The sequence below is a fragment of the Manis pentadactyla genome, chromosome 5, assembly GCF_030020395.1.
Source record: "Manis pentadactyla isolate mManPen7 chromosome 5, mManPen7.hap1, whole genome shotgun sequence".
Taxonomy (NCBI): domain Eukaryota; kingdom Metazoa; phylum Chordata; class Mammalia; order Pholidota; family Manidae; genus Manis; species Manis pentadactyla.
Window position 1 is genome coordinate 164,901,410 of NC_080023.1, and position 12,067 is coordinate 164,913,476.

Below are 12,067 nucleotides of genomic sequence, written 5' to 3' on the forward strand. Positions count from 1 at the left end.
GACCTAGGAAGGTCCCACTGCCCCATGCATATTTGCTTTAGGAGATGAAACGAATCACCATGTATCGTGCCTACCTTCCCTATTTCTTCACCCAACCAAGGTATGAAAGTAGAATAGGATAGCTGACACTATGGGGGGTTGATGACAGACCAGAAGAAAAAGTGGCTTCTATTACCCCCATTTCACAGGTTAAAACAGTAAGTGATGTGCCCAAGGTCACACAGCAAACCGTTGGAGAAGCAGCATATGAACCTGTTTTCTAATAGGGAGTCTCCTCCAGCCAACAGCCTCTAGTCTTTACCCTCGCACGAATTTTCAGACACTTACGGCCCTAACAGAGGTGCCTAGGCATTTTAATAGGACGAGCAGAGGTTTCTGGTTTGAGGGAAAGGTACCAGGGCCGCAAGACTGGAGACCCACCCTTTCCCTGGGAGTAGGGATCACGGCTGTGCGTGCTGAGTGTTCCCGGCCAAGCCAGGGATTTGACCTGAAAGGGCTCGTCCCACGTGGACTTATTCTCAGCCCTTTAATGGCTGGCTTTTTCCAAAGGTCGCCAATCCGCTAGGATTTGTTAGTTAGTGGCAGCCTCTTCTGCCAATTGTCCCTCAGAAGTAGGATCCCGCTGTCCAATAGTGGTCCGCTGGTAGGCGGGTCTGGCACTTGCGCGGTGACAGAGCGCTATGGCGCGCTCCATTGGCCGGATCAAACCCAAGCGAGGCTCTAATTGGCCAGTGCTTCCGGAGGGTTGCAATTCAAATGCGGGCGGGTGGGCCCGACGCCCTGCAGTTGCAGTCGTGTTCTCTCAGTTCCTGTCCTACTGCCAGCGCCGCCCGGATGGCCTCCCAGAACCGCGACCCGGCCGCCGCCAGCGTCACCGCCCCCCGGAAAGGAGCTGAGCCCAGCGGAGGCGCCGCCCGAGGCCCCGTGGGCAAGAGGTGAGCAGTGCGGAGGTAACACTTTCTGGGCCTAGCACGTTCTGGGCACTGGGACCGAGAGCGAAGAGTTCCAGGGCCCCCACCTCTTCCTGGAGCGAGTGAGATAGGGGAGGTGGGGGCACCCTCCAGGAGCTCGGGCTGCCCTCCGAGACTCTCCTGAAGAAGGACCGAACGGATAGGGACGCTGTCAGGATGCTCCATGGGTGAGTCAAGAGGAAGAGAGAGGCTCCGGGCGCCCTCGGTGGCTTGACGGCGCGGAGGAGGTGAGATATTGACGTCCGACACGGAGAGAGACTAGACACCAAAGAAGCAAAGGGAGTTAAAAACAAGCCAGAACCGTTCTTCGGGAGCCTGGAATTTGGGAGGGTGAGGGCTCACTAGGACCCTCCCGTGGAAATGGGGGTGAGTGTGCCCCAGCTGAGGGCGACCTCTGGGTAGGGGGGACACCTCCAAGATGGCTCCTCCAGAAAGACTGGGGTGGGAGGAGATGCATCACCTGGAGCCCTGGCCCATCCAGACTCCCAGATGACTCACGCTCATTTTGCAGGCTACAGCAGGAACTGATGACCCTCATGGTGAGTGACCGGCCCAGATCCCCCCCCAAGCTGGCCCACCCTGCCGCCTCCCACTCACTTATCAGTAGCCTCTTGCTACGTCAGGCGCTTTGCTAGACACGGGTAAAAAGATGAGTCAGCTCTCTCCTGGGAAGAAGTTAGTACACCCCACCCTTCCAGCAGTCTACTCCTGTCTCCCACAATGACGTTCTCTCTAAAAACTCAGCCCAGAAGTCTTACTAGGTCTTCCCCCAGTCCTACATTTCCCTACTTCCCTGCCCTAAGAGTTACCCACACCAACTCTCCACCCTTCTTAATATTCCTAGTCCTGTCATCCCTCAAATCATCCAGTGCTGATACTGTATCTCTCTAGCCTGTGCATAGTCTCTGGGCCTTGAATATCACAACACTCGACATCATGTTGAACTGAATTCCCAGCAACCAAGACTGGGGAAATGTAATGAGATTAGGGGGAAGGGGTTCACCCACTGACCCAAAAGTGTACTCTGCAGCCCAGCAAGTGTTGTTTCCTCCCCAGATGTCTGGCGACAAAGGAATTTCTGCCTTCCCTGAATCAGACAACCTTTTCAAATGGGTGGGGACCATCCATGGAGCAGCTGGCACAGTAAGTGTAGGATCAGGGTAGGTGAGTACGACTTTGCTGCGAGAGGGGGTAGGTGAAATCCAAGTGCCAGGTCTGCTTCAAGTCTTCAGTCTGGCAGACACTCTCCCGTGTCTATTCCTGTACTCGAGCCTGTGGCCCTGGTCTCCCTCTGTCTTGTAAGAAGGTGGGTTTAAAGCTGGGCTCACCATCATAGATGCCCACAGGGGGCAGTCAGCACAGCAACAAATGGAGGGCAAGTGAGGGCTTTGGCCAATGAGAGGGCATAGGTCTCAAAATGGCAGCTTCCCTTTGCTTCACATTTGGATTAAGATTATTGAGAAATCCAGATCTGTGTCCAAAATCTAATTTTAACACGTTAGCAACTAATGTTCTAATTGGACTAATAATGCCCAGCTGTGGTATCAGCATCGCCAGTTGGCAGCTCTTAGACCAAAAGATCACTGATGTTCCCACCAGATAGGAGGGAAGGCGCCAGAACCAGTGTAATACTTAGTTTCTGTCAAGTCCCACACAAACCCAAAGGTCCTAACAAGCCCCCCTTATGTGGGGCTCGGGTTGGGACGTGAGGTTCACTCTCCACCTCTGTTTCTCTGATGCCAGGTATACGAAGACCTGAGGTATAAGCTCTCTCTGGAGTTCCCCAGTGGCTACCCTTACAATGCGCCCACGGTGAGGTTCCTCACACCCTGCTACCACCCCAACGTGGACACCCAGGGTAACATCTGCCTGGACATCCTGAAGGACAAGTGGTCTGCCCTGTATGACGTCAGGACCATCCTGCTCTCCATCCAGAGCCTGCTCGGAGGTGACTTCTGAAACCAGCCCCTCCCTTGCAACCTGGAAACCTGTCAGGACACCCCTGGGCTAGCCTCTTACACCCCCATCCATCTACCCCCAACCATTCTCCTTTGCTCTCCACCTGCAGAGCCCAACATTGACAGCCCTTTGAACACACATGCTGCCGAGCTCTGGAAAAACCCCACAGGTGGGTCCTTCATCCTCCGGAGCACTGGATGATCCCTCCCCAGCCTTCAAAGGCTCCCTCAAACAGCAGAATCCCAGTGACATGGGACTGTGTCCTGAGAACTGGGTTGGAGATGGGGAAGGGGGGTCAACCGAGGTAACCCAGTTCTGCCTCTGCCTTGATGTTTCTGGTTTGCCTGTTTGCTATAAAATCAGAAAATTGGCCCTTTCCACATTAATGTAGGCTGAGGGGCTTTTTAAGTAGAAGGCAAAGCTTTGTGCAAATAACTTTGCTCACCAAGGCACCCTGGTCCTCTCCCCCACTTCCCTGGAAGCAGAACCCATCCAGGACACCCAACTGGGTGAGCAGTAGAGGGAGAATCTGCTGTGCTGGAAACCCCGCCCCAGCTCCCCAAACTCCTCCAACCCTTGCATCCTTGCCGCTCTCCAGCCCTCCTTCCCCATCACTCCTGAGACCTGCCTGTTCTCTTCCAGCCTTTAAGGAGTACCTTCAAGAAACCTACTCAAAGCAGGTCTCCAGCCAAGAACCCTGACTGTCCAGCCTCTCTCCTGTGTTGTCTTTTTATTTTTTCCTTAGATGGTCTGTCCTTTCCTTGATTTCTCTATAGAACTCTGTATCTTAAGCTGTGGTGTCATTTTTGTTTTGTTTGTTTTTTAAATTAAGTCTCTGGTTGAGCCCTTGTGAATATAGTAAATAAATACATTTTGGGTTTTTTACAAGTTGCCGCCTTGTAGTTGTCTTAGAGTTAGGGGTGCTCAGGGTCGGTGGAGTTCAGGCTTGGGATCTGGGCTCTTGCCCTGCTCCTCTCCAGGGAGTAGAAGCGGCTGATCGGTTGTAGGGCTGAGCAGCGGGATGCAGGATTTATTCCCTTGTGACCTTAGTTATTTTATGACTACATCTGTTTCCTCATCTATAAAATGGGTGGCACAAAATGCCTATTTCTATGGAGTTGTAACATGCACCAGGAATGTTAGTGAATGTTGGAGCTGGCCCAGCTGTTAAAGATTAGACAGAAAGACCTAAAGCTGTGTAGAGAGTGTGTGCGTGTGCAATAGATGGTTCTGGCCCTGGAAATGGAGAAGGAAACCACTCAGGCCTGAGCTCACACTTGCCCGTTGCCCAGGCCCCCCATGGATGGCTCCACCTCTGAGGGGGCACATTCACCTCCTGCTCCATCTCCACCAGAAGTTCCTCCAGCCACTGCATCCACTGGCCCAGGTCCCCACCCTGCAAGCCTGGACCCCTGGCCTGACAGCTGGGTTGCAGTAGGAGCAGGCAGGGGGAAGAGCAGGCTGAGGTAATGGTCAGGTCCTGGTCCTGCAGGAAGATCTCCAAGGTGGACAACTCAGCACCCAGCACACTCCAGGCCTGGGTCTTGGCCTTCTCATCCAACATGGAAGTCAGGAAGTTGGGCAGGGAGGGGGAGGAGATAGCAGAGGGGCCAACAGCAAGGTTCTCACCTACCCCTTCCTCTTACTCCTGCAAGCCCAGGCCCTTTATTGCTTTGTGTCCCCACCAAGCAGCCACATGTGAGAAGTGACCTTGTCTGGGACTGAAACAGACGTCCTCTTCTGCTTCCTCCTTTTGGGTTGTGCTGTTAGCTCTCTCCAGGAGGCTTCAGCACTGCGTGTAAATCTTGGGATCTTTTTCAAATGCATATTTTGGAAGATGGTGCGGCCTGAGGTTCTGTATTTCGAATCTGTTCCCAGGTAATAATCATTGCTGTGGTCTAGTTAAACAGGTGTAGAGCAGTGTTCTCTATGTGTGGGAGTTCCACCTTTCACCTGGAACTTGTTAGAAATGCAAATTCTTGACCCCAACAAGCTCTCGGGGCTATTCTAAAGCTCTCACAATTTTGAAAATCGCCAGGTTAGAGGATGTTGGAGAAGAGCAGAGCCCAGAACCTGGCACTAAACTAGTTCTTAAATGCTGGCCAAAGTGGTTGTGTTTTTGCCTGCCTTATGGAGCATGTCCGTGTGATCCTTGACCTTCCTGTTTGGTCCCCCAGATGATCACTTGGCCTACCAGTTTCAGTCACAGTGACCCAACTCTACATTGTAGTTCAGAGCCAAAGTGTTAACCTGAAATTAGTCCCTGGGAGAAAGTAAAATTATTTTACTAATTGAGTTAAAAGAGGAGGGAGTCATCTGGGTTGCTGGTGGAGACAGTTGCCAACGGAAGAAAGCCACGCAGAGACCAACAGCTGAGAGATGAAGATGACATTGCTTGAGACTCTGGCCTCTATGTCATGACTGTGCATCCCAGTCTCAAGACCCAACAATCCCTTTTTAGTATAAGTCAGTTTGATTGGATATCTGACACTTGCAACAAAAAACCTAGTATAGTAAGTATTAGAAGGTAGGATTGTTCTGTTCCCATTCACCTGGCAGGATTATCATTTGCCTACAGGGTCAAGACCCTATGCCTAGGCTGTGGGTAAAACAGAAAAGGACACAGTCTTGTCCTCAGAGGTTAAAGTTCAGGGCATAGATAGGCATGTTGACTGGGCCAAATGCCCTATAGAGTGATGAGCTCAGACCTGCTGGGCAGAACAACTTGTGTTAGAGTCCCTGTTCCACCCCTGTGTTACTGGTATACACTTGGGCATTTAGACTTTAACCCCTCCATAAAATGGAATTATTAGTAGCTTTATCATAGATGGAAGACCTTAGAATAGTGTCTGGCACATAGTAAGAACTCAATAAACAAGTACTAGACTCACATGTGGCTATGAAAGCTCAGAGGCAGAGCACCTAACAGACTAGGAGGGTCAAGGAAGGCTTTCTGGAGAAGGATTGGGTCAGGAGGGAGGAAAAAGAAAGCACACTCCTTGGATAGCAGGAAGTTCAAGGATATGGGAGAGAGGGAGGAACACAGACTGGTGAAGTAACAAGTTGGTTCACAAGGGCTCAAAAGGCTCTGGCCTTTAGCTCTAAAGGCTAAGGCCTATTAAAATGCTTGGGCTTTATCTTGAGGGCAACAGGCAGCTAATGAAGCCTTGAGCAGAGCAGTGACATGATCAGATTTGGTGTTAGAAAGATCCTTCTGGCTGCCACCTGAGAAAGGAATGGAAGGGAGGAGTTAACTGTTCTCAGGGGCCTGGTAAGCAATGGCAGCAACCATATTACATTGGGTGGGGGAGACGTGGAGAGCAGGGACAGAATGGTGAGGAGACAGAGTAGCAGGGCATAGCAAGGAAGTTGGAGTGAGAAATGAGCTCCAGAATCCCTGACTCCAGTCCGGTCCCTGAGATAGGAAAGAGGAGAACAAGACAGCTGGAGGGGCAGTTACCAGTTTAGAGCAGAGCCAGTTTGAAGTACTCAGGACATCCAGGTAAAACTGTCAACAGGTAGGTGGCACCCCAGGTAAGAGACTTGCTCCTGTTTGCACCATAGAGTGATATGTCTCCTCACTATGCCTTGTTTCATCAACTGAATGTAAATGGAGATAATAACAGCATCCAGCTCCAGGGTTGCGCAGAAGAATGAGACAATCCCTGCCAGGCACAGCACACAGTAGGCAATCAATGGGGATTACTGAGCTCCAGCACTGATCCTGGCCAGAAACAGAAACTGGGAAACATGAATGAGACAGAAAGGGGAGAAAAGAACATGAAGGAGCTGGAGAGGAAGCACTGTGACAGTAACAGTAGAGCCCAGTGTTTCAAGACGGTGGTAATGTTAATAATAGCATTTATTAAATGCTGACAACGTGCCGGGCTCTGTTCTAAGCACTTTACACACAGTAACTAGTTCTCACAACTCTGTGAGGTGAGTACTCTCATTATCCCCATTTTAGAAATTAGAAAACAACCAGAGTTGTCACTGGCAGTGGGGCTTCAAACTCAGGCAGTCTGACTCTAAACTACCATTGCACCTGACACCTGTTATATAATTGGGTTATGGACAAAGAGCCGTGGAAGTCACAGAGTGCAGCATGTCCCCCTAGCAGGGATCAAGAGAAGAGAAGATGGTTTCTGAGCTGGGTGTTGGTATTTTGGAGATGGTATCTGAGCTGGGCTGAAGAATTTTCCAGGCTTATTAGAGGAGCACAAGCATTCCAAGGAGAGAGAACAGCATGTGCAAAGGCCCAAAGGCTGGTAAGTATACCCCCACTATCCACAGCAGGAATGATAAATTGCCCCGTGTAGCAGGAGCTCTGGAGGGGAGGGGTGGCTGTGACAGGGAGGGCCAGAAAGGAAGGAATTTAGATTTCATTCTAGTTGCAGTGGAGAGCGCCTTGAAGAACTGTCAGCAGGCAAGTGGCCAGATCAGATTTCATTTTAGCTGATGGCCCTCTGCTGTATGCATGGATGGGGATGGAAGGCAGGGATGGGGTGGAGATGATGAGGTCAGGACCTTCCTGGCTATGTGCCCCCAACTTCCCCTACTATGGCCAGGACGGAGCACCTATAAGCGCTCAGAAAAACAGAGGAATAGAAAAAGTCAAGTATGAGTAATGCTTCCTGGGATGGATGGACAACAACTCCCCCCACCCTAACCGTGTGCACCCAAGACCAAAAGGCTCCAGAAAGGACGGTGGGAAAGAAAGGGGCTGTGCCCTCACCCTATCAGCTGTCGGGCACTGCACTCTCCCGCAGGCCGCCGGCTTACCCAGGCTCGGCTCGAAGCCCCTGTGGCCGGTCTCCCTCCTCCAGCGCCCAGCGCCACCCGCTCCTTCGGTTCTCCCCTCACTCAGGCCACGGCTTTGCAGTGTTTGCTTTTATTTCTTCCAGACACAGACCCCGAAGGGGCCGCGCTTTGTCCTGGGACGGGGAATGAGTGCCGGTGGGGGTGGCGCCCTCTGCGCCCAAGGGACGCGCGGTCTCGTGGCAGGCGCGGGCCGGCTTCTTACTGCACGCCCTCCATCATCTTCAGGAACTCTGCAGGTAGGGAGAGGGAGGGGAGGTCAGGCGCCCTCGGAACACCGAGGCCTGTGCCAGGGGCTCAGTGTCAGGGAAGAAGTAAGGCCTGGCCAGGGCTCCGGCCACGCGGAGAGATGCCGTGGCGTTAATGGGTAAATTGCACAAAACCGCGCAGAGCTCACATCTCGCCCCAGAGTCCAGAAGAACTTGCCCTCGCCCCTAACAAGGCTAAGGACACGCGCGTCGGTGCCAGCTGCACGGGTGGCACGCCCTGGCCTCCCCCGCGTGGCGCCTAGCTCCCCTCGCTCCCGCAGCCCTCACCGTCGAAGTCGATGCGGCCGTCGTTGTTCTTGTCACCGTCTTTCATCAGGGAATCGAGCTCCTCCTCCGTCACGTGCTCCCCAGAAGCCCTGAAAATCTCGGCCAGTTCCTCCGCGTCGATGTAGCCGTCCGCGTTCCTTCGGGGCGGAGGAACCGGGTGGGGCTCAGGGAAGGCTGGGCGAGCTGCCCTGGCCACGCGGACGCCCCCTCGCTCATCCCCCAACCGTGGGACCTAAGTGCCCTGCCGGCCAGACCAGGGCTGCTCAGCGCCTTGCCCGAGCCGCCTGTGCCCAGTGCACCTGTCAAAGATGCGGAAACACTCGGCCAGCTCCTCCTCGGTCTTCCCTTTGGCGTCCTCTTTCATCTGGCGCACCATCATGACCAAGAACTCCTCAAAGTCGATAGTGCCGCTGCCTAAGGGCAGCAGGTGGTGAGTGAGCTTCGCCCTGGAAGCCTGCGTCTCCCCACCACCCGTGCATCCCTGCCTGGAGGGGCCACCTACTCACCATCTTCATCCACCTCCTCAATGATGGCGTCCAGCTCCTCTTTGGTGGGTGTCTGGCCCAGCATCCTCATCACGGTGCCCAACTCCTTGACGCTGATGTCTCCACCGCCATCAGCATCAAACATGTCAAAGGCAGCCTTGAACTCTGCCAGAGGAAGGAGGGCAGAGGGCTGGGGTGAGCCTGGCTGTGAGGTGGCCTCACATCTTCCCTCCCACTCCCACGTTGCCCAAACACTCCCCAGCATACATCCACCAGACAGCTGGCACCCACTCCCACTCACCAGCGATCATCTCCTCGCTGAGGTAGGACCGGGCCTCAGCCTGCTGGTCGGTCTGCAGAAGACAGGAGAATCAGCGGGCAGAACGGGCAGCCAGGAATGCGTTCTTGCCTTAGCCCTGCGCCCCTCAACCCCCACTTCTGCAGGTGCCCCTCGGTCTGGAAGAACAACTCCAAACTAGCAACACCTTCTGCATGCTCCCACAGCACCCAACCCCCAGTTTTGAAGAACTAAGGAGGAAACAGACTATGCCCAGAACCTCTCACTCGTCAAGTCAGGGATCCCCCAGGAACCTTGGGCAAGCCACTTAATGTACCCTCATCTCTTCTCAGCAGCTTTTCAGGGATGAGATGAAATCAGGGATGTTGAAAGGCCTTTGTGAAGCGCCAGCACCATTCCAGCGTGACTCTCCAGTTCTCCCCAGCTCCTAACAGTGCCTAGTACTTTAATAGGTGCCCAATAAATGTTCGTTCTCAAATAAATAATGCAACACAAAGTTACTGAGCACCTACTAAGTGTCAGGCCATAGACAGGGCACTGTACCACCAAGAAATGTCAGACACATCATCCCTCCCGTCCAAAATGTGCATAGATGGAAATTTTAAGCCTTCTTCTTATGATTCAGTCACTGGAGTAAATCCCACTCATGCTGGGCAGAAAGTGAAGGGGGGGCATATAGGGCGAAAGTGATATTTGTGGGGGTTTCTGGTCACATCTAAGCTAAGTCATCTGGGTAGGGGGCTTTGGACTGAGGCCAGGGGTGAGGAGGGGCTGAGGCACCCAAGGAGTTCGGCTGCCTGGCCGCTGGCCCTCCTTCTTGTTCCCCTCCCTCGCCCCTCCTCCTTTTCAAGCCAGGCTATTCTTAGTCTGGCACAGGCAACAGCAGCCGTCCTCGGTGTCTGGTTACTCCTTGAAGTGAAGTGGGGAGGAGGATCTCGGAGGAAAATGACAGCCCCAAATCAGAACCCTCTCTGGGAGGCTGGGTCTCTTCACTCTGGTTTGTCATCTTCTGCCCCTTCCCATCACCCTTGGAGCTCGTGGGGTCCTGCGCCCCCTAAGAGCTGGCTCAAAGTCCTGCAGGCCTCCCGTCTTGCAAAGGAGTCTTTCTTCTCTCACTGACAGTACGAGGGTTTGGCAAGTCTTCTAACCCGCCCCTGCCATTGGATTGCTGGGTGTCTCACTCGGGCCCTCAGGGTCCCCATCTCTACCATGAGGGAGACAAATTAAACCTCCTTACAGTTCTATGACTGACATTGCTGGACGCCTCAGAAGGTCTGCAGGGCCTCGGCACACCCGGAGGATCAATCCCTAGAATATCACAGCCCTCTGCTTCCAAGGTCCAAAGCCTTCTTCCTAGGCTTCCTCCTAGACACCTGGGCTCCAGGAACCTTCATGTTTCATCTTCAAACATGCCAGTTACTGCCCTACAGAGCACCCATCTTGCCTGAAAGAGGCCCAGAAATGCTCCAGTAAACTAAGGATGAAGACCCTTCTTGTCCTTACCATGGTCGCTAGTCTCAGGGACTCCTCTGCTCCAGGTCTGCACTCCACCACCCAAAGATGCCCTGACCCACTCCAGCCCCTAGGATTTGTAGGGGCACCCCCTCCTCCCACCTCCCTGCACCCCAGGACTGGATGCCCTAGCCAATCAGATCCTGGGGTCAGCAAGCACCCCCCCCTCCCAGAATCCTAGCCCATTACCTAATTTAGCCAAGGGCCCTTGCAGAGAAATTTAAGCCTCTGAGCAGGTGGCAGGCCTTGACGTCCTGGATTCTTGGGAGGAGAAGCCGCCCTGCTCCCAATGCCTTAGCAAGCCCCTGCTCAAGAAGCACACTTGCTCCCAGATGGGTGAGGATGGTCAGAAGAGATAAAAGCCAGGGAGCCTGCTGGAACCAGAAGAGGACAAGCCTTCACATTCAAAACCAAAGATCAAGTCCTGTCTCTGCAAGCTGTGTAAACTTGGGCAGGCAGCAATGGCACGCTGAGCTTCAGTTTCCTCATCTGTAAGATGGGGATAGTCATAACCTCCCTCCCAGAGAGAAACTGTGGTAAATGGGAGCCCAGGTGTCATCCGGCATGGGCCAGCTACATAGGGTTGGCGCTTGGCAAGTGGAATGTCCTGTCTGAATCATGGTCCTGTCTTTAAATCTAGGGGTAGGGAATAGGAGGAGGGGAAATTGACAGCCACAATTATTGAACCTCTACAGCATGCCACATGCTGTGTGAAGCATTTTAACCACATGATCTCATCTAGTACTCATCCTATGAGGTAGCAACTATTATTATTCCCTTTTTACTGAGAAGTTTTGTAAATCATAAAGGTCTTTAGTCATGTTGATGGTTCCTACTAATCCTGACTGAGGGGAACCTGGGACAGACAATCCTTCAGGGGCCTGTCCAGAAGAAGAAATGTATGGAGGGGTCTGGGAAACAGGATGGGCATTTGGAGAAGAAATAAACACTGAAAACAGGTTCTTCTCCAGGGAAAAGGTGTTTGGGATTCACATTTTTGGGGGGAGGGGGACCATGAGAAGACTCTCTAAGCAGATGAAGGGGCAGCTGGCCCCTTCCGAGAGCTTGGCGAAGAAGTCTGGAGGGGCTCAGCTGGAGTGAAGGGGGAGATCAAGTGAAGTCCAAAGGGAGCCCAAGCTGAAATTCCACAGGGTCCAGGCTGGGTGTTTTAGGGGTAGGCAGTGCTCATGGATAGCAGCTAAGTTAACAGAAAGAGCACTGAGGTGACTAAGCACTGAGCCTGGAGCCAGTGGACAGGGGCTGGACACCAAGGAAGGCAGAGGGACAGTGGCAACTGGGCTGCTTGCTGTCTTCCTCTATATTTAGACATTCCCAAGAAAAGCTCATTGGAGTGAGGCCAGGCTAAATAAGGCCTCCCCCAGTCAGGCAGAGGGCTAAGGGGCAACAACACCCAGGGGATTCCAATTTGGACACAACACTAGAACCTCTTGATCCCTTTGGAACACAAGAATGGAACCCTCAGCAATC

General features: G+C 53.1%; 2 protein-coding genes across 5 annotated transcripts; one reads left to right on the top strand and one right to left on the bottom strand.

Annotated features, from left to right (window-relative positions):
* Nucleotides 1-489: 489 nt before the first annotated feature.
* UBE2C (ubiquitin conjugating enzyme E2 C) lies at nucleotides 490-3,818 on the top strand. Of its 3 annotated transcripts, none has more exons than XM_036902153.2 (6): nucleotides 490-935; nucleotides 1,483-1,510; nucleotides 2,028-2,114; nucleotides 2,715-2,919; nucleotides 3,040-3,099; nucleotides 3,573-3,818. In XM_036902153.2, exons 1-6 carry the CDS (start codon nucleotides 757-759, stop codon nucleotides 3,629-3,631), a joined length of 618 nt encoding a protein of 205 aa, XP_036758048.1. In that variant the 5' UTR covers nucleotides 490-756; the 3' UTR covers nucleotides 3,632-3,818. The 3 variants fall into 3 exon arrangements, with proteins under 3 accessions (XP_036758048.1, XP_057359012.1, XP_057359011.1); XM_057503029.1 differs by having other exon boundaries at nucleotides 501-1,337; XM_057503028.1 differs by having other exon boundaries at nucleotides 501-1,138.
* Nucleotides 3,819-7,805: 3,987 nt separating this feature from the next.
* On the bottom strand, nucleotides 7,806-10,718 carry TNNC2 (troponin C2, fast skeletal type). 2 transcript variants are annotated; one of them, XM_036902150.2, is made up of 7 exons: nucleotides 10,571-10,718; nucleotides 9,384-9,510; nucleotides 9,071-9,122; nucleotides 8,791-8,934; nucleotides 8,584-8,698; nucleotides 8,285-8,421; nucleotides 7,806-7,981 (listed from the first exon to the last, which is right to left on the bottom strand). In XM_036902150.2, exons 2-7 carry the CDS (start codon nucleotides 9,387-9,389, stop codon nucleotides 7,950-7,952), a joined length of 486 nt encoding a protein of 161 aa, XP_036758045.1. In that variant the 5' UTR covers nucleotides 9,390-9,510; nucleotides 10,571-10,718; the 3' UTR covers nucleotides 7,806-7,949. The 2 variants fall into 2 exon arrangements, with proteins under 2 accessions (XP_036758045.1, XP_036758046.1); XM_036902151.2 differs by lacking the exon at nucleotides 9,384-9,510 and having other exon boundaries at nucleotides 10,571-10,675.
* Nucleotides 10,719-12,067: the final 1,349 nt, after the last annotated feature.

Bases quoted from the DNA above. Each gene is read 5' to 3' on its own strand.
- TNNC2 (XM_036902150.2), bottom strand. The intron at 8,699-8,790 runs GTGAGTAGGTGG...TGCTGCCCTTAG, and splicing joins TGAGGAGGTGGATGAAGATG to GCAGCGGCACTATCGACTTT. The intron at 7,982-8,284 runs GTGAGGGCTGCG...CCCTACCTGCAG, and splicing joins CGGCCGCATCGACTTCGACG to AGTTCCTGAAGATGATGGAG.
- UBE2C (XM_036902153.2), top strand. From the start codon at position 757: ATGCGGGCGGGTGGGCCCGACGCCCTGCAGTTGCAGTCGTGTTCTCTC. The intron at 936-1,482 runs GTGAGCAGTGCG...CTCATTTTGCAG, and splicing joins CGAGGCCCCGTGGGCAAGAG to GCTACAGCAGGAACTGATGA. The intron at 2,115-2,714 runs GTAAGTGTAGGA...CTCTGATGCCAG, and splicing joins TCCATGGAGCAGCTGGCACA to GTATACGAAGACCTGAGGTA.